We start from the raw sequence: 21,767 nt of genomic DNA, 5'->3' as shown, positions 1-21,767 counted from the left end.
TAGAAAACAAATTGTTAACCAAACCATTCGAACTAAAATCTCTTAGAATCTGTCTCAATTCTATATAATTGAAAAATAAATGGTTTCCCAAACCACTCTCACTAATTTGAAAACCCTTCTCTTTACCAAGTCATCTCATTCAAAGTTTCATCATCCTTCTCTTTATTGACATCCTGGATTAACTGCTCAAAAACCCCTGAGATTATATCTGTGTTTTCCTGTTCTAGAGTCACAACTTTCAACACCTTGAATTTTAGGCTAGGCATCCCAGCCTTAAGATATTTAAGAACCCATCTCAATCCCTCATCTCCCACATCTGCATCATAATTTTTCTGTGTCAGTATCTGAGTCTTCAGTAGCTTTAGGTGATACTGAAAAGGAAGCATCTGTAGATTGTCCATTCCGCTGCAAGTAGACGTGAAGTAGACCACCTGCTCCTTGTATTTCTGATCACTGTCTTTTGTTACGAAAATTTCAAACAAAGGAACATCTGGAGCTCCTACAGCTAGATGCCTTGCATTGTAACCCTTGGTAACAAATCTCTCATGTTGAGAATCAATATGGATGGTTCTGCCATATGGATCATTTGCACCCTATGCCAAACCAGCCCACCATCCAATGTCATGTTTAATCATTCCTTGTAAACGGAGAGTACATGATCATGTGATGACACCAATATAGGATCTGAAGCGCATGAATAGTTCCCTGAAACGGAATTTGCCCAATTTGAAGAAGTGGAATATTTCTCAATAATGTGTAATGCCTGGATTTAGCCTCCTATTTCCTCTTAATATGGATAAAATCTTCCTTTCACCATATAATTTCTTTGCAACACCTCGAATATGGTTTAGAAGCCCAAAATTATGGAAACAACAGATCCCACCCAACACAAGAGTTTGATTGGGTTGCAGTTAACAGGATAAACTAAACCATGAGAGGTAGAAAGAAGCGATCGTTTCCTTGATGATCTATGTTGTGATTTGGAGTGTGGCCGAGAAGTAGTAGACTTGGGAGATAATTGGAGATTTTTAAGCCATCATAATAATAATAATCCTGTATAAAATCTTGAGAGCAAGTGCAACCTTAAACACCAATTTTTTTTTTCCCATATAAATAAATTTTAACAAAAATCTATATGTGATAATAGGTCTGAGGTAAGGTTTCAGGGCCACAGATGCAACATTTCATGGAGGACTGTTTGAAGGATGAGAGGTCTATTGTAGGGCCTTCTCTTCAAGTTGCAGGTGCACAGAGACTAGCGTAGGTGGAGAAAAGGGTGTTAACCCTTGAACAAAGTTTGGAGCTCTTGTTGTAGCAAAATTGTGGGATGTAGGGTGCCTTGTGTAGGTTTCCAAAGACTAAAACAATGAGTGGGAAGGCTATAGGGGCCTATTTTACAGCTACAACGAACTAAATTAGAGTTGTCATGATCTATTAGCTCATAATTATGTTTTCAACTTCTGCTTGAATTAGAGGCAACTAAGTTGGACTAAATCTTGCGTTTTATAGGCAACTAAGTTAGACTAGAGTTGATCAAAACCTTTTTAGCATGGAATTTTGTTTCAAACTTCTGTTTGTATTAGATACAACAAAGTTTGATCAAATGTTGCATATTTCTGTTGTCTCAGAGTAAGTTCAGAGGTTCGAAAGAAAATTGTGTGCCTTCTCTTCAACTGATTCTGCCATAGCTATTTATTGCAACTTATTGTGACATATTGGTAAAATGATCATTATTCTAATAAATAATTTGTTTTTAGAATCGATAGCTGCTACGAAATTATCTTTGGACATGTCAATAGTTTAACAATTTCATGTAGCAAAATCAGGGACAACTGGTTTAGCTTTGAAGATTCTATAATATATGTCATGGAAGGTGATGTGAGTCCTACTGGTCCTGCCCAACTTGAGCTTCCAAGGTAATAAGAAGATTCCTGCACTTGTGCTTTTAGAAGTCCTCAAACCTCGTTGGCCTTTTATAACCTCTGGTCTACAAGTTTTCCATAGAAGCTTTGGGATATTTGTAATCATGGTTGTATATAGAAAAAATGGTTGTTCTCTATTCTAATCTTGACACTGAGAAGACAATATTAATTGAAGTGCTATACAATAATATTAACTAAAGTGTTTATATAAACAACTGGCTTAATCCCTTGGGAAAGAATAGTGAAAGGATCATTTTCAATTTTTGGCAAAGCTTTTCTCCTATCATTTCCTCCTTGGACATTTAAGCTCGTCTTGTGAGCACCTGTATTCATGTAATTGTTATATAAAATCTTGGAAGTCTGATCCCATGCTTCTCAACTGGTTTTCGAATTTGAAAGTCCCATATCATGCTTTTCAACTGATTTTGGAATTATAGATGTTTTCTCTAGTAGAATTGTATACATGGATGTTCTTTGGCAGGTCTTTTTTGTAAATTTTCTCTTGCATAGGTTGCTTCGTTATAGGGTGATAAGGATCTTGGTTCTTGGTGTTCAAGACACTACTTTAATATTGTTTAGCTTAAATTTTCAAGTGATTCTTTGATTATATAAATTCCAGGGTCATTTATATTTCAAGGAAGTGATATTAGTTCTTAATATTGTTTCTAGGGTCGTTTCTATTTCCTATATGATGTTAGTTCCAATGTAATCGCTCATTATTTAAAATATACCTTAAGGAGAAATCCATTATATCTAGCTTGAGTGGGCCTAATGGTTAAGAGCATGTGTTTCCTCCTAAGAGGTCACAGGTTCAAAACCAGAGGGGGTAGAGTATGTATACCTTCATTGACTTAGTGGTCAAATCATTGTGTGGAGGTGGGTCCTGTTGAGCATTAGAAAAGGTATGTGATTGCCACTTATTTTGTTATCTTTTTCCTTTAATTCATAACTTCTTTACATTATGAAATGAGAATATTATGAATGATTATGATAAAGTTTAAGAGATTTGTGAGTAACGTGGAATAACTAATTATTACCTTTTTCTATGCAGAAAATGAAGAAAATGGAAGATCACCATTTCAAAGGAAAAGACAAGGCGAAACCAACTGTTGTCCCTTTGACAGGGAACTACATCCAGACGAGGCAATCCAGATTAGAGCGCATAAGCCAGGAAAAGGAAGAAGAAATACCAAATCAGCGCAAGATGACAAAGAGATAACTGAAAGATAATGATATGGTGAATCCCTCAGGATCCTTTGATCTTGAGGGATCGCTACCTTAAGAATATCTGTATCTTTGATATTTCCACCTGGCCGCTATAAAAAGGGACAACGTTGCTAGCCCAAGGGGGATTATTGTTGTTTTCATAGAATTTTCTATCGCGAACAAAACTCTGATCATCGACTCTCTTTAAAGAGTGATTACTATAACTCTATTTTCATGATTAATATATAAACTTCGTTGTTGTTCCATCCTTGATTCTAAAGTAACTACAGTAGTGCGTCCCTGGATGCTAAGGGCCCGGCCCTAGTGGATCACTTGCTTCCTGTACCATTATTTTCCAATTCCAAGTCGTGTGTGGTTTGATTTATTTTACTTGCTTCATTCAGCAATCTGTTGTTCCGTATCATTTCATGTACTGGCTCTGTCATATTTCATTCATATTTGAATAATAAGGTTATCTTCTGCAACTAAAATGTTATGATGTCCATTCTAAAATCGTATCGCGTTGTTGTTCCCTTACAGATTGGCAATACTGTGTAACATTGTTGTTCCTTTATAGATTAACATTATTGTTCGGTGTTGTGCATTTACAGATCGGTATTATTGTTTATTTAGCTACGGTTTACCTTTAAGTGTGATTGTTGTTCATTTGGACTGTCGTTGCATTGTAACCGCAATTGTTGTTTCTTTATCACAGTGGTTAAATTTTTATTATGCTAAAGGCTCATATTATTGATTCCATCATTATAACTTCGCTGTGTGTTAATATTTGATTTAGTTTGTTGTGCGTTTACCTTCGATTATGTTGTTGTTCAACATTTCGTAGACTTACTTTAGTTTGTTGTTCCATTCTTGGTTTTTTGTTCCAACCATTTCTGAGTTAAAAGATTACTGCTTAATTCCTTTAGATTACTATTGTTGTTTAATTCATTTCGATAAGTTAAAGCTTGCTATTCAATCTTTTCAATAGATCAGTTGCTATTCCCTTTTCTATTAATTGCATTATCATTTCAAGTAATTGCTTTGGTGTGAACAGAATGGTCTGCAACTGTAATGAACATTGACTATTGCCGTCTGGTTCCCAGATTGGATATCTTCTCTCTGATTGCTTTTCATTTGCATCAGTTTAGAAACGGAAGAGTTATCGTTATTGCACCCTTGACTGATGAAGTGTTGTAGTTTCTTAAATAAATGATTTAGTTACAAAGCATTTACATTTCTTTCCATTACATTTAGAGTTTGTTTCCAGCATTTATTTACTCTCGTAAAAGCACTATACTATTAGCATTGCTCTTAACAAGTGACTGCCTCAGACTGAGTACACTCTTTGAGATAACAAATCGTACCTGGATTGACAATTAATGTAGGGTAAATAGAGGTGAAAAAGATCCTATTTACTACCATTGCTGGGGAAGAGTATAGCCATTTGTTTCTTTTGAGAGTAGTGTAAGTACCTGCTACGAAAGAGTTGGGTTTTAAAAATGGAAGGTAAGAACCTGCGTACGGAGCATGTAACAACCCTGATCCCCTGCCCGCTTTCCTACAGATTTGCTGTTGCTTTGGCTAGAAATCAGCATTTGATTTGTGTGCATGACTAAGCAGAAAAAACCTGAAAAGAATCCAAAACCACTACCCAAGCCTGATAAAGCTAAGGGGCCGGTGACCCTTGACCGACCGACCTTCATAGACGAAATCCTTAAAAAAGCAGAATCTCAGCCTTCAGTAGGACCTAGAAAAGTTACTTTTAGACAACCTACTAGTTCCCTTGAGGCCACAAGATCACCATCTGTAGCCTTTGCTGAGGTGCACAGCCAAACTGAGGAGCAAGAATTTCAAGAAAATGAGAATTCTAGTCCAAAATCATTGCAAGAAGGGAACCTTAGTAATCTTTTTGGGGGAAGAGGAGAAAGAGGGGAAACTGAAGAGCCAAAATCTCCTCTTGGAATAGTTCAACCATTAAGCAGCCCAGATAAGGGAAGTGCTGTAAAAATTATCCAGAACGAAGCTGAAAAACCGGAAGAGTTAGAATCCCCCCAAACATTAATTCAACAAGGAACTCTCATCATCCCAGACCAAGGAAGTTTTGTTAAGGCCACTCCTGTTAAGGTTATTCCTGCTCCTTCTAGCAAGCCTAGTAATACCCTCCTAGCAAACCCCCAAAACCTCTACACTGCAATATCCCATTGTAGATACTGCAGTTAATGCACCTATGAAGGCCATTCCTCTCCAGCACATCCCTACATTCCATGGCCTAACATCGAAAGATCTAGATGCATTTTTATTTGAATTCGATGTGCTATGCAGAGGATATGACTATACCACCGATCCCCAAAAGCTGAAATTATTTCCATCTACATTGAAAGGGGTTGCTTTACGATGGTTTATGGGGTTGGGTGGAGGTGTTATAAATGACTGGGATCAGATGAAAGGTGCTTTCCTGAAGAAATATCAAGATTATTGTAGGTCTAGAGAGTTAAAAGATGAAATATTTCAGATGGTAGCTAGACCTAATGAGACATTAGAAGAATATGTTGAATGTTTTCAGTATAATCTTCAAAGATCTCCTTATGCATCATTACCCTTACCTGACAATGTATTAAAAACAACACTAATTAAAGGCATGAAGGAACAATGGGTTGAAACACTAAATATTATGGGAAAAGGAGATATTTATCAAGAAAATTTTGCTGACATTATTAATTTATGTATCAGGAGCTCGCGAGGCAGCACAAGGCTAAAACCAGCAGAACATGACAAGTTTACAAGGGACAACAAGATCTCTGGAGGAGTAACTCGCGCAGAAATTGGAAATTTATTGGAGAATTTCAAAACTGATATATTGGGGACTTTGACAATGCAACTCAATATTATGAAAGCAAAATAGAAATAAGCAGAAGCATACCAAAATCTGGCAATATTCTATCCCAGATGTAGAAAGAAACACATCCACAAAGAGTGCCCATTAGATGCAGTTCAATTTTGCGCTATTTGTACAAAAGACCACTCTACAGAGAACTGCCCCTCACTTCCTAGTCTGAAAGCGGTATACAAAGAAGCAGAAGAAGAACCAGAACTGGTGTACCTACTTAATCAGCACCGTTAATGGTAGCCACAACAATCAAGTATGTTCCCTGATCTAGCTTCTTCTTTCCAGCTTCCGCAATATCATGCTCAACAATATAATACAAAGTGGAAAAATCAACCTCCCTTCTCAAATTGGTCACAACAACCAGTTCCTTCATCATCTCCATGGCCGAACCAAACAAGTCAATCTAATTGGCCTAATTTTCCCTATGCTCCACCATATTGGAAAAATAATGCATATCCAACACAATGGTCCCCTCCCACTTCGCAAAGTCAAGCCTCGCAGACAAACTGGCAAAGACCGATGAATTAGCCAGTAGGAACCATTCCACTCCCTCAACCTACACTGCTAGCACTACAACAAAACCCCCAGTCCAACTTCAGACCACAACTCCCAGCCCAACCCAACCCAAACCCAAATAACAGACCGATTCAATCTATTCAAATAATCGATACACCAGAACTAGAAATTGATCTAAGGGAGTGCAACGACCTTCAATTAAGATCTGGGCATATTATAGAAACCGAGGGAGATAAACAAGCCCAAGTTGAAAATCAGTTACCTGTAGAACAACCATTACAAGAAGAAGATGTGATCAAACAACAGACTCATAATCAAACAACCACATCTTCTCCCCCATTCCCAAAACAATTAATCATACCACGCCCTATAGAACATCCTGACTTTGATATTCTAGGAGAACTAAAAGATTTGTACATAAAAATCTCACTCCTCCAAGCTATCCAAGATATCCCAATATATGTAAAAACCATTACAAAACTCTGTATAAAAAAACAAAGGAGGAGAATAACAAATAACCCAATAGTCCAAGTAGTCGGCACCCTATCTGATCTTTTATCAGGGAGAGAAGCACCTGTCAAATATGAAGACCCAGGAAATCTAATAGGGACAATGCAAATCAATGGACAAACCTTTTCAAATGCCTTAGTTGATTTAGGGGCTACAATTAATATTTTAACAACCACCACTTGTCAAAAACTGGGCATTACATCAGTAGAACCAACCTCCACCTTATTAGAACTGGCTGACTGATCAGTGGTTAGGCTAGAAGGTACACTACATGATGTCATGGTAGCTGTTGATTCCTGGGAATATCCTACTGGCTTTCAGATAATAAACCCCAAAAACCGACTTGATGGACACCTGTTGATTTTAGGCAGACCTTGGCTTGCGACTGCTGATGCTTACGTTGGCTGCTGACAAGGCAGTATGACCATAACTAGAGGGAGTAACATCAAGAACCTAACCTTATACCCTCCATCCCAGCCAAGTGTAACAATAATAAAAACTAACAAACATCATATATCATACCTTACCGAAAACATTAGATCCCCATTAACTATAGAAGATGCCCTCGATTTCAAAGATCAAACAGAGGATGATGTTATTAAACACTTTATTAACCAAGCTGAATCCAGATCCCACGTACAATTTCACATGATAGAGGCAGCATTTGAAAATGAACTAGAAGAAGATCCTCTCAAAGACACCCATGATCAAACAATACCCACTACCTCTGTTTCAAACAGAAAAACTATAGAGATTGAACCAAGAAAAACTTTAAACATCAATAATAACCTGGCTCCTAAACAAGAAGAGAAGCTGATCCAACTACTGAGAAAATATAAGGAAGCTTTTGCATGGGATTATCCGGACATGAAAGGAATAGAACCCCAGCTTTGTACACACCACATTTATACAGAAAAAGATGCGAGACTTGTTCGCCAACCCCAACGAAGACTCAACCCTCACCTGAAAGATAGTGAAAGCTGAATTACAAAAAAATTTGGATGTAAACTTTATCTATCCAATCTCCGATAGAAAATGGGTCTCTCCACTAGTAGTGGTACCAAAGAAGAATGGAAAGTGGAGGATTTGTGTAGATTATAGAGAATTAAACAAAGCCACCCAGAAATACCATTTCCCCCTTTCATTCATTGATCAGGTATTAGACACATTAGCAGGAAAGAAATTTTTTTCTTTCTTGGATGGCTTAAGTGGATACAACCATATTCAGATTGTCCGTGAAGACCAGGGAAAAACCACTTTTACATGTCCTTAGGGAAAGTTTGCCTATAGAGTCTTACCCTTTGGCCTATGCAATGCCCTTTCCACATTTCAAAGGGCTATCCTCAACATCTTTTCAGATTTAATAAATGAAGGGTTGGAAGTATATATGGATGATTTCACACCATACGGAGATGATTTCGACGTAGCACTAGACACATTGGAAAAGGTGTTGCAACGATGTATTGCCACCAGTGTTGTGGGGAAAAATGCCTATGCAGGACAATCCTATCCACCTAAGGTGTGATAGTGCCTTAGCAACAAACAGAAACAACTACTCTAGTATTCTTCCTTTATGAATTAAGAATGAAGAGAGATAGATGGACTAACCAGTGTCTTCCGTTTGTCCCTCGATCCGGTTTCTCTTCTCTTTGGGAGTTCCCAGCTACTTGCCTTCTCGCTCGCCCAACTTCAAGAGGTTTCTGCAAGATCACAAGAAGAGAACACTACACAAAGACATAGATTCATATTCATAACTAGTTCAGGATTAGAAATAAACTAAACATACTAATGCAATCATACATCAAAGATACACCAGTATATAGGAGAAACCAAGATAGCTTTATTGATGAATAACAAGGTTCAGGAAGAGATACAACCCAGAGGGCTCCAATCCAGCATCTCCTTCCCAGCAAATGAAATTCCTATCTTCACCTTCCCTCAAAGCATTAAGCACCCAATGATTCCAATCTCAAACTAACAGCAATTCTTTGCAATCACAAAATTCCAGCCTCCAGATCTCATGGAGGAGAGATCCATATATATATGTTTGGAGAGAGGATGAATCAGCTTGAGATCTGACTAGTGTCCTCTCCCTCTGTCAGTTCTTGCTTCCACTTGGAGGTTCTTGCTTCCACTTGGAGATTGGGAACCTCTTACTCATCACTAGTCGAATTCACTGAGGCAAGTGTCATTGAGGAAGATTCTGGAAGCTTCCAGGGTCTTGACACCTTGTTTAATGAACTTGCCATTTGTCAATTCTCATTCAGCGCACCCTGGTAGTTCTTCTACCTGCGTTGCAGTGCAGGTAGCTAGTGCAGACTTTTCATTTCAGCGCAGACAGCTAGTGGAGCCTCTGAATTGATCCTGAATTGACTTGTTTTTGAGCAGTTTCTGGTGGAGAACTTTTGTGAATTGCTGTGGTTTGTTAGCCTTGTTCCTCTAGGGGTAGGAACAACATGTTTAGGGACTTTGGATCCCTTAGATTATGGACATTTCATGCTTATAGCTGTAAGGCACAAAAATGTCTATAACAGTTGCCCCCTAAAGTATGAGGCCGTTTATCGGGTGAGATGCTTTATCAGGAGGATCTGAAGTTCATTCATTGTTGGGAGGAGACCTGTAATACAATACAATACAATACATTATTTTTCATACTGCTTTCATGATCTAGCGGAGGCGGGCATTCCCATGCTCAGCTTTATAAATTCATTTTTCTGTACATAGAACAGGCAATTGTCTGATGGTAGACTGATAATTTTGATGAAATTATCATCCTTTGGGTAGGATGATTATCTGCTGCAATGATGTACATGTCAATGTCTTTATCTTTCCTGAATATATATCGCAGCCCGGATGGAAGAAACTAGATCCGGGGTCTTCAAACTCGTTCGATCTTCACTCTAAGTACAAGTCGATCCATGTGAGAAATGTTTTGAAGTCGAACATGGAAAGACATCACTTGATTACCGGTCAATGAGGTAAACCGTTAACAAGCACGAGAGGAATCACCGATAATGATAATGACCCTCAAGGTACTGCAGTACAATTCACATGGTGTGAATAAAGGACTTGGCGTCGAACACCACGCAAAATCTTTCGGTCGAAGGTCATTGATGTATACCTGTCGCCGGAAGTGAGAAACTTTCCATTGAGGCATGCAAGCTTCAAAGTACTGAAGGGGTTGTTCCTAGATCAACTTCTTGGATAATGAGTTGAGGTCGACAAGAAGCGATCCGTCAAAGGAGGGCCTTAATGAATCCCACATCAGTGACACGGAACGGAGTAAATGATTTTGATGGAGGTGAAAACGATCTGATGACATATGATTCAGGGTGGCGGTCATGAAAGGATGAAGGATAATGTATGGCAGTGGATGGGACACGTTTGACTTCTCTAAACGACTTCTCTTGAACATATGGCGACACTTATGTGATGGATCGGTAGCATTACCCCAAATATGGATGGTATGGCGAGACCATGGTGATGTGACCGGTGAATGAAACAACCCAACCCGACTGTGGTACGGAAGAAAAGTGTCATGTTCAAGAGCGACTTGCTACCATCAAAGTTTTCTTGAGTTTCTCCCAATTTTTCCCCAGTCATTGCTGACCAGTACCTCTTTATTTTTGTCAAGCTTGAGGAGGATAACATATGCTTGTTCTATAACTTGCCCTTCGGGCAAGCCCATCTCTATGTTTTAACAAGCCTAGCGATAGTGAAACTCGTTCTCGTATAAAGACAAGTTTGTCACTATTTAATGCTTTTAACGAGTCTAGCGACAAAGATAACTCGGTCCTTTTCATTTTTAGATAGTCTGAAAAGGTACATAAAGTTAACTCCAAAAGTCCTTTTTCGTCATCTAATCCCTTAAGTCCGAAAAAGTATAAAACAATACAGAAGGGATGAGTTTTTCGATAGTTTTAACGAGCCGAACAAAACAAGCGCTCGATCTTTTTGTGCAATAATCCCTCAGGTCCAAAAACATTAAAATCTAGAGGAGGGATAGCTCTTCCGGTCGCTTTAACGAGCTGGAAGGCCAAAACTCGGAAATCTTTTCATATTTCACGAGTCAAATGAAAAGAGCTTAAAGAAGACTCGTCTTTTGAGGAATGAGTGATAAAATGGGTTAGCAGCTAATTCCAGGTACGGGTTGGAATTTTCCAATCACGGCAGTGTCACAAGGATGGCTAGTGAAATCACTCTTCGCAGATGTTCCTCAAAATGGGTAAACAATCATATGGAGGTGAACGATCGGCCAATGGAAAAGTGGAGGTGACGGGCAAACACGACCAAGGCTTTACTGGCTGATGATATTACATTCACGGTGGTTATTTACCGGAATAGTTCATTTTTTAACGAGCTTAAACGCGGGTGGAAACATTTGCTCGATCTTATGTTTATTTTTTAACGAGCATGAACTATGCGCTAAAAATGCTCGGTTCTTGCGTTTATTTTTTAACGAGCATGAACTGTGTGCTAAAACTGCTCGATAAATCCAGTCATATGATAAGAATGTCTCATTGAAGATGCTATTTTTTATGGAGCTTAGATCTTACAAAGCTTTGCTCCGGATCCTTTCGTTATGCAAGTTTGGAAACGACTAATCCTACGATTTTAAAGGGTTAGACCTACAGGTTTAAAGGGAGGACCTAAAATTTTAAAAAAATAAATAGCCGCCCCTTGCTTGCACTCCAAAAGGTTTGCATGCCCCCAGGCATAAAGTACGATTTCAAGGTTACCCCTTCTTTAGTCCAATAAAACATTTGTTTTACCGGGAGAGACCTACCTCTTTTAGGTTACCCAAAGACTGCTCCATTCGCAGCCACGAATAAAACACTTCCTCGGCGATGTCTATCGAAATAGACAACGGTGAGTGACGATGCCCGCCAACTCACATAACTTTGACAAAAGAATCTTATTCTAGAATAACCCCTCTTCCTAGACGGACGGGGTACAGACTAGTCATATTCTCCAGCGGAAACCTACCTTATACCCAAAGTTTTCCTGCCGAAGCAGACCAGGACGCATGCCCCCTGGGTTCCAGTCATATCCTCCCGGATTACTCGCGCTCATCAGGAGGACGGACCGTGGGTTGAGACATTTCTTGCGTGAAGAGACCATTTAGGAATGGTATATGACTATTTGCGATGCGTGATCCGGGAAATGAAAGCTGGTCCACGAGCTTGGCCACTCTTCCTTCATGCGGAAAACACATTACTCTAAAGAGTGAGGAAACGATGGCTCCCATGCAATATATATAGTCTCGTCCAAGGAGTAGGTTATAATCCAAGGGTCCTTGAACGACCATCACATTCATTTCAACGGTCTTCCCTTTTAATGTGATTGGCACATTGGGGAGAATCCCTAAAGGTCGACTGGTTCCTTTATCAAAGCCTATCAGATTTCTCATTTCAGGCAAAAGCGCTGGCGAACAAAGCGCTTTCCAAGCAATAGAGGAAAGGATATTCACAGATGCCCCCTCATCAATGATAGTGCCAGCCATTACCATTTTGTATATTTGAACGATAATTCTGAATGGTATGCTTGCTGGCAAACGGGGTCTGCCTAGTTGGTTCCAGTCAAACGAGACAACTAGGTTGCTTGGTGGTGGGACCGAATAGGCGGCCGGGTATGACTCTGACGAAGTTCCTTACTGCAATAAAGGAATGGGCAAATTGCCCCCTTGTTCGTCGGAGTCTGTGTTGATGGAGAGAATTTGGACGGTGTCGTCTTTATTCTCCTCTGTGATGGTATCATTCGAAGATAGAGCCTCTGAAGGCAAAACTGGGTCAACTGCCGCCTCAACCTTTTGAATTTCGTCGGGTATGGATTCAGACGGTTCATCCTCAATGATAGGTGGTTCGGCTGATCACCTGAGCGGGCCAGCCGGGTTCTCAACTGGTGAAGGACTTGGTAGGAGTTTTTGATATCCAGGAGGAAGTTGCACTGGTAAAACCGGGCGATCTTCCAAAACTCTTTTAGCCTCGTCTAAGGGACAACGGTGGATGGCATGGTCGCCTTCACACAGTTTGCAGGGAAATCTAGCTTTCCCTCTCTGTCATGTGACTTCACTTTCACTAGTTGACGGTGAGCTGTCAACATGGCTATCAGAGGTTGACGCCACCGAATTGTGCAAATGGGGAGACCAGTCCCTTAGTATCCGAGGGATGCAGGGACAATCTCTGTGGAAGTGGTCTCCCTTGCATATGACACATGGCGATTTAGGCCTAGTCAGTGCTGTGTGTGGATTTTTGTCAGACGCCACTTGTTTGCCCCCAGTCGCTTTTGGCTCCTTCTTCTTCTTCTCTTTCTTCTTCTTTTCCTTCTTCTCCTTAGGAACTTGGTTTTTTGTTTTACCAGTTCCGTCAAGCGAAGAGGAAGGAGGACAGGGAGAATTAGATGAAGTAGAAGGCTGGTGGGTAACTCTGGTCTGGTCTAACTGTTGATTCGACTGTTCAGGAATAGTGGTGTTCTGAACGACATTGGTTGAAAAGAGCCAGACCGGCAGGCCAATTGTCAGTCCTGGAAGCAACAATGTGGCCCTATGGGGCGCACCAACATCTCCCCAAGAGGAGAAGGGACTAGGATTTCCACCAAGGGGAATTCCTTGGTTGGTGTGTTCCATTTTCTCAACCTAAAGATCAACGCAGGAATAGGGGTGATTGTTCCGCTTAAAATAAAGTTTAACGACGCTTTAGACACAACTTGCTTTTTCACTTTTAAAGAGTTGAGAAAAAGCTAAAGATGACTCTAGTCTCCTTCGATGTTTTAACGAGCCCGAAGTGACAAATGCTCGGATGGACTTTTTCTGTTATAGAGTCTGAAAAAAGGTCAAAAGGAACTGCTCTGGAGTTCTAGGTAGAGGGTGTGCCAAACTTTTCGCAAAACCGCAAAATACTTTTTAAGGTACGGGCGGTTGATCTTCCTGAATGCTGTGTTCAGTGCATTGCGATCAGTAGGGCGGCCGACATGGCTTCCTAAGGATAAAGGTTTTATGCCTATAGGGGTCTCCCAATATATACGTGACGGTACGTGGGAGCACAATCCGTACTGGCGCTATCGTCCCTCAGGAGGAATCACCCACCATCAACGAGATCGACAGTCACCAGGTTTTACGACGCCGGAACACGTCTCTAGCCTAGACCTCTATGTTGTGCGTTATGTTGCAAAGCGTTGTTAAGTTCATTCAATTTATTTTAGGTTGATCTTTTTAGAAGTTTGCCTTTTGAGGTTCACCACGAGATGTATGATACAGTTCCTAAATGCAGTCTAAAGATGATAAGCAAGCTTTTTTATATCTTTTCAACCATGAAAATCCTAGCTACAAAGGGAAAAGAAAGACACCATCTTTTCTCAAAGAGAAATCATCACACTTTAATGCACTTTTCCTAAATCAAACATGCAAACTATCAAGATGCAAATGCACAATGCAGGTGTTTGTTTTCTGCTTTCTTAGTATTGATGCCTTCAAAGAAAGCTTTTTGTACAACTTTGAATTTGCTTTTAAATGACAAATACAAACAAGTTTACTTTTTCGAAATCAGAGAGGGTAGAAGAGATTACAACACTTAACGATTTCCGAAATGAATACTTGTTTCGACACTTAAAAGAGACAAACTCAAACCAAAAGCAAAAATGAATGTATAACCAACTGCAAACAGCCAATGAACTCTCTCCTAAGATCACAATCAACAGATCTGAATCAAGGGCTACAGGATGACTATTTCACTCTTGCAAAGGAAAACTGTAAATGACGCCACAAACACATAAAAAAACTCACAGTATTTTTGTACAAAAGGAGGCGGAATTTAAGCAGAGAAAAGGAGTTATCAGACAGGTACCTATGCTGGTTACAGGCTGCAAAAATCAGAGATCAAAACAAGGCAAAGCAGAGCAGAGAACCCCAGCTGCACAAGGCCTAACTAGATCAGCGCACCCTCAAAAAAGAGGTTTTGACATTCAGCGCAGGTAGCCTTCACGGGACCTGCGTTGAAATGTAGAACCTCTTCATAGGGTCTGCGCTGAAGGAGAAACGAGAGTTTCTCACTGGGTTCTGGGTCACAGTTTGCTATTTAATCCACAGTTTCAGGCCAAATCAAAGCAACAAGCAAGGTACAATCAAAGGGATGCTTTGAGGAAGGGCCAAGATCTATCACAAAGGATCATCAAATCATTTGCGAATCCATTGTTCAGATCATAGACAAATCCAGTGATTGGATCAAAGCAGCAGCTGTCTACTTTGCATCTGAGAATAGCAGATGCAGTTCGATTGTTGTTGTTGAGTCTATGAAACAAACAATGATAGAGACACAAATAAAATGACTAAACAGATCTCCCCAGTGGAGTCGCCAATTTTTTGTGGGGAAAAATGCCTATGCAGGACGATCCTATCCACCTAAGGTGTGACAGTGCCTTAGCAACAAACAGAAACAGCTACTCTAGTATTCTTCCTTTATGAATTAAGAATGAAGAGAGATAGATGGACTAACCGGTGTCTTCCGTTTGTCCCTCGATCCGGTTTCTCTTCTCTTTGGGAGTTCCCAGCTACTTGCCTTCCCGCTCGCCCAGCTTCAAGGGGTTTCTGCAAGATCACAAGAAGAGAACACTACACAAAGACATAGATTCATATTCATAACTAGTTCAGGATTAGAAATAAACTAAACATACTAATGCAATCATACATCAAAGATACACCAGTATATAGGAGAAACCAAGATAGCTTTATTGATGATTAACAAGGTTCAGGAAGAGATACAACCCAGAGGGCTCCAATCCAGCATCTCCTTCCCAGCAAATGAAATTCCTATCTTCACCTTCCCTCAAAGCATTAAGCACCCAATGATTCCAATCTCAAACCAACAGCAATTCTTTGCAATCACAAAATTCCAGCCTCCAGATCTCATGGAGGAGAGATCCATATATAGATGTTTGGAGGGAGGATGAGTCAGCTTGAGATCTGACTAGTGTCCTCTGCCTCTGTCAGTTCTTGCTTCCACTTGGAGGTTCTTGCTTCCACTTGGAGATTGGGAACCTCTTACTCATCACTAGTTGAATTCACTGAGGCAAGTGTCATTGAGGAAGATTCTGGAAGCTTCCAGGGTCTTGACACCTTGTTGAATGAACTTGCCATTTGTCAATTCTCGTTCAGCGCACCCTGGTAGTGCTTCTACCTGCGTTGCAGTGCAGGTAGCCAGTGCAGACTTTGCATTTCAGCGCAGACAGCTAGTGGAGCCTCTGAATTGATCCTGAATTGACTTGTTTTTGAGCAGTTTCTGGTGGAGAACTTCTGTGAATTACTGTGGTTTGTTAGCCTTGTTCCTCTAGGGGTAGGAACAACATGTTTAGGGACTTTGGATCCCTTAGATTATGGACATTTCATGCTTATAGCTGTAAGGCACAAAAATGTCTATAACAACCAGGCTCTGCTTGAGCCATAAAAAGTGCTATATGATGATGACTGAAGGACTCATCCTAGGTCATTATATCTCAGCAGCTGGAATACAGGTAGACCCGACCAAAATTAAGATAATTTTGTTAATACCTATGACTACTACACAGACAGAGGTACACAGTTTTCTTGGATTTTTTGGTTATTATAGGATATTTATAGAACATTTTTCTCAAATAGCTGCACCTCTATACACACTAACAGGGAATGTTGATTTTGTCTGGACAGGTAAATGTGACCGTGCTTTTGAAGATCTAAAAAAGCTTGTGTCAATAGCCCCAGTGCTCAGAGGTCCAAATTGGGACCTACCATTCAAATTTCATCAGATGCTTCAGACAGAGCTATTGGAGTAGTCCTTGGGCAGGAAGAAGACAAAAAACCATATGCAATCTATTATATTAGCAAGAATTTGTCTCCTGCTAAGCTAAACTATACTGTTACTGAAAAATAATTTTTAGCTGTAATTCATGCTAAAAATAAATTGAGGCATTATATCACTAGATATCCTGTTGTTTTATATACATATCACTCTGCCATAAAATATTTAGCAAATAAACCTAGTACAAACCACTGAGTAACAAGATGGTTGATTTTATTGCAGGAATTCGAGAATAAAATAAAATATCGACCTGGGAAAGAGAATCTTGTAGCTAACTTTCTCTCACGAATGCCAAAGGCAGTAGACACAGCAGCAGTTGAAGATCAATTTCTAGATGAACATTTATTCGTTGTTACTGTCAAAACACCCTGGTATGCTGATGTTGCGAATTATTTAGCAGTAGGTAAATTACCAAAGCATCTGACAACAATGAACAAAAATAGATTGTGCATCGTAGTACCTGCTTTTCTTGGATTAGGGGCTACCTATTCCATACAGCGGCAGATATGAAAATCAGAAGATGCGTCCGTGAAGATGAAATATTTGACATTCTGAAAGCCTGTCATGATGGACCATGTGGCGGACATTTCGTAGATTGAAGAACTAGTCACAAAGTTCTACAAACAGGGTATTACTAGCCCACAATCTTCAAAGACACAAAGAAATTTTTTCAAGCTTGTGACAGTTGCCAAAGAGTAGGACGCCCTGGACAGTCCGACAAAATGCCTTTGAACCCACAACTACTCATTGAACCATTTGAGCGTTGGACGCTCGATTTTGTTGGTCTGATCAACCCATCATCAAACCAGAAAACATATATTTTGGTAGCAACAGAATATGTGACCAAATGGGTTGAAGCAACGGCGATTCCAAGAGCTACAGAGGATTCCGTCATTCATTTCCTGTTCCAAATATTTGTGCGATATGGCCTCCCAAGAGACATAATTACGGACAGAGGACCACAGTTTGCTGGTAATAAAATTGCTGCAACATTAAAAAAATATCATACTCAACACAAGATTACCACTCCATATCACCCACAGGAAAATGGCCAAGTAGAGAGTACGAATAAAGTAATAGAAGCAATATTAACAAAAACCATTGCATCACACAGATGTGATTAGGCTACAAGATTGTCGAAAGCCTTGTGGGCATACCAAACAACATGGAGAAACACCACCAGTTATTCACCATATCAGCTAGTATTTGGAAAGGAACCCATCTTTCCAATAGAGTTAGAAATACAAATGTTGAGAACAACACAAGAAGTTGGTCTAGATTTAAATGAGGCCCAGATTAATAGACTATAGAAAATCAACGAACTAGATGAAATCAAGCTCTCCACTCTTCAACATACTACATTAATCCAACAACAGAGATAAAAATGGCACGATGCCCTCATCAAAAGAAAGTCTTCCATGAAGGAGATTGGGCACTCCTATATGATTCCAAGTTTCAGGATTTTCCGGGGAAACTTCAAACTAGCTGGATGGTACCGTATGAAATCCAAAAGTGCATGATAATGGCACCATTAATTTAACTACCATTGACAGATTTGGACATACCTTTAAAGAAAATGACCATCGAGTTCGACTGTACTGCAAACTGCTTACTCGGGAATCCTTCTACTAGCAAATTCGGAAAGACTCTGACATGCAGATTCTGGATGAGGAAGAAGACTCTTCCTCGCCTTTGGTTCACTAAGTAATTTGATTATTTTCAAAATTTTGTACATAACTGTTGTTGTTATGTTTGTGTAAATTATTTTCTATACAATTTTCTGCATTTCCACACTTTTTTTACATTTTGTTGTTCCTTTTCAAAGGAACAACATTCTCACCGCTTTGTTGTTCCTTTTCGAAGGAACAACACTGTTGCATTTTGTTGTTCCTTTCAGAAGGAACAGCAGTTCACCGCCTTGCTGTTACATTCTGAAGGAACAACACTTCCGCCTTTTTGATGTTCCTTTCCAAAGGAACAACATTTTCACCATTTTGTTGTTCCTTTCCAAAGGAACATAACTTTCATATTTTGCTATTCCTTTCCGAAGGAACAACATTTTCGTCGTTTGCTGTTCCTTTCTGAAGGAACAACACTTTTGCATTTTGTTGTTCCTTTCTGAAGGAACAACATTTCTGCCTTTTTGATGTTCCTTTCCGAAGGAACAACACTTTCACGTTTTGCTATTCCTTTATGAAGGAATAGCACTTCCACATTTTGTTGTTCCTTTCCGAAGGAACAACACTTTCGTTTTTTTGTTGTTCCTTTTCGAAGGAACAACACTTTCGTTTTTTCTGTTCCTTTCCAAAGTAACAGCACTTTCATTTTTCTGTTGTTCATTTCCGAAGGAACAACACTTTCGCTTTTGCTATTCCTTTCCGAAGGAACAAAATTTCCGCATATTTTGTTTGTGTTTGCTTTATTTGTTGTTCCGATTAAGGAACAGATGTTGTTACTCTCAAGGAACAACAACTTCAAGCATGTTTTTTTCCTTTTTGCTTGTAGCTTTTGTATCAAAATATTCTTTTGCTGTCCCTCTAAAGAAACAGTAGTTGTTCCATCTCGAGAACAACACTTTTGGAGTGCATTTTTTCTTTTTGTGTGTATGTGTGAGGATTCTTGTAGGCGATGGTCATTTAAGGCACAACTATACATTTATGCAAGAATACAAAAACTAGAGGATACTGAAATCAGAAAATCAAAGAAAAATTGTCATCTTTAGAAGAAATTACTTTGAATTGATAAGAGAAAAGAGGAAAGGACACAACTATTTATATCACCTTGCTGTCATTATTTCCACTAATACCAATATGATTGATTTTTTTTTATCATGATGGTTCTTTCTAAATCCCCATAATTCTCTTTGATCATTATTATTGAATAAGAATAAGGGCATATTTTTCTCTATTGAGATGTTCAGACTTCTTCCACCATCCCTACTCTTAAGGAGTGTTGAGCCACCCTCTGTATATAAATAGGAAAAGTGTTATATAAAAGAGAAGAAGAAAAAGAAAAAATGTATATCTATATGATTACTAACATGATTTGTTAGATGAAGGATAGGGGGTCTCATCAAGAGCCAGCCTACCATGATCATAAGGAAGAAAGTGAAGTGGCATTCCCACTATGGCCACCACACCAGGGATATCATCCAAGAGGCACATCAGAAAAAAGTCCTTGGAACAGGAGGTCTCATCATGAGCCAGCCTATCCACCTTTCACTCCTTCCTGGTGAATGGCATTGTAATTCATCTGGTTACCAAGCCAGCACAATGGCCTCCATTCTGACATTGCATAACACTTTCTGAGGAATACACAAAGGATTATAGTTCCAAGGGTGAAATAAACAACTCTGTCAAGGTTATGGACACCTGTGGGCAACGGAGCTCTGTTGATGGTATTGAAGTCATATTTCTTATACACCATAGTCATCATAAAACCCTTCTTCTTATATCTTTATAAATAGTTTCAAATGAGATTATGTATATAACCCTTCCAAACCTTTGATACATGAAAATCATTTACAAATCAATCATGACGGTAAAAGTCGATAATGACCGCATAAGAACTTTTATTCATGTCAGCTGTCTTATCCTCTATTTTTTGCATCATATCACGACATTTCCATAATTATTGGCGATTCTATAATACGCCTCGATTTCAGTAATCCCCATATTTTTGTAAACATGTCATAAATATATATGTTTTTCCTTTATTCCATTGTACGATGGCAGTTCAGCAAGCTTCTCCTTTATTTGACGGCCGAGGACGGCCTATCACATTACAGGGGGGCGCGGGTGATCTCATAATTCACTGGCATACGTGTCAGCTCGTTATTCAGAGGCATTATAACTCGGGAATAGCAAGCCTAACAGTATTTTGTTTCCAAATATGCATGTCTTGTTGTTCTGACACCATTTCCATGTTTTACTCTGCAAAAATTAGCAGTAAGTTAGAAATTTGAATAGCTTCTTGTTCCATCATCTTCTTTGTGTTTTCTTAATAGTAAGCTAAAAATTTGAACAACCTGTTGTTCCATCGTCGTCTCTGTGTTTTTACAGTGTGCTAAGCATGGGAGGAAGATCAATTTGCGGTGATCCATAGGTGTTAATGGTCTCTGATGCTACACGAGAAATCCTAGCAAGGGCAGGACGGATAGCTTACCTTAACCGTCTACAGCAATCCAACGAGACAGTGGCAATCGAGTTTCTGCAGAACTTGCAAGGAAATTACTCCATGGTGAGAGAGAGACAGATAGCAGTCACAGATGACATAATTGCTGAAGTTTTGGGACTGCCAGCCGCTGGACCTATGTGGACTCTAAAAAAGGTGAGACTACGAAACGCCATCACCATCTTCCAGGATGAAGGGCAGAACCTTACTATCAAAGGGAAAGGAGTCCTGCTAGCAACCCTGGGTGAGTCGTGGGCATAATTAGTGAGAATTATCCAAAGCTACATCACTTGCGATGGCAGAAAAGACGTGGTAAGACCACGCCATCTCAAACTTTTAGCCGTGTTAAAGCAAAAATGTGTTGTGAATTTGCCTGCGTTCTTAAATTGTTTATTACATGATGTTGCCAAAAGCATGAGGGAATCTCACCATGTAGAGTCAGTAGTAAGCCACCATGGGTTACTTTGACTGATAGTCAGTTACAGTCTTGTCCAATAGCAGAGTAGTTGGGAAATTTTCTCGATAGATGGGGGACTGACTTTGCTAGCCCCAAAATGAAAACATATCGCCAGCACATCAAGCAGACCATTGAAACGAAGACAATCAGTTAGATTGGCGAGGAGCAGAGGAATGTTGGGAGATTACCAGGGAAACATTAGCCAGACTGTGGAAATACATGATTCAGAAGATGAACAACCCCCACAATTGGAAGGAGGGGAGAATGAA

General features: G+C 39.6%; 1 protein-coding gene across 1 annotated transcript; it reads right to left on the bottom strand.

Annotated features, from left to right (window-relative positions):
* Positions 1–122: 122 nt before the first annotated feature.
* LOC149168039 (protein EXECUTER 2, chloroplastic-like) lies at positions 123–20,907 on the bottom strand. Its single transcript, XM_089430674.1, has 2 exons — positions 20,896–20,907; positions 123–593 (listed from the first exon to the last, which is right to left on the bottom strand). The coding sequence occupies exons 1-2, from the start codon at positions 20,905–20,907 to the stop codon at positions 123–125; spliced, it is 483 nt and encodes a 160-aa protein (XP_089286800.1).
* Between the last annotated feature and the right edge of the window lie 860 nt (positions 20,908–21,767).

This window comes from Pinus tabuliformis, chromosome 5_1, assembly GCF_031772625.1.
Source record: "Pinus tabuliformis cultivar Carrire ecotype Pingquan chromosome 5_1, CPIR1, whole genome shotgun sequence".
Taxonomy (NCBI): domain Eukaryota; kingdom Viridiplantae; phylum Streptophyta; class Pinopsida; order Pinales; family Pinaceae; genus Pinus; species Pinus tabuliformis.
The sequence above is the reverse complement of the archived record's forward strand: the minus strand, read 5'-3'. Positions and strand labels throughout refer to the sequence as shown.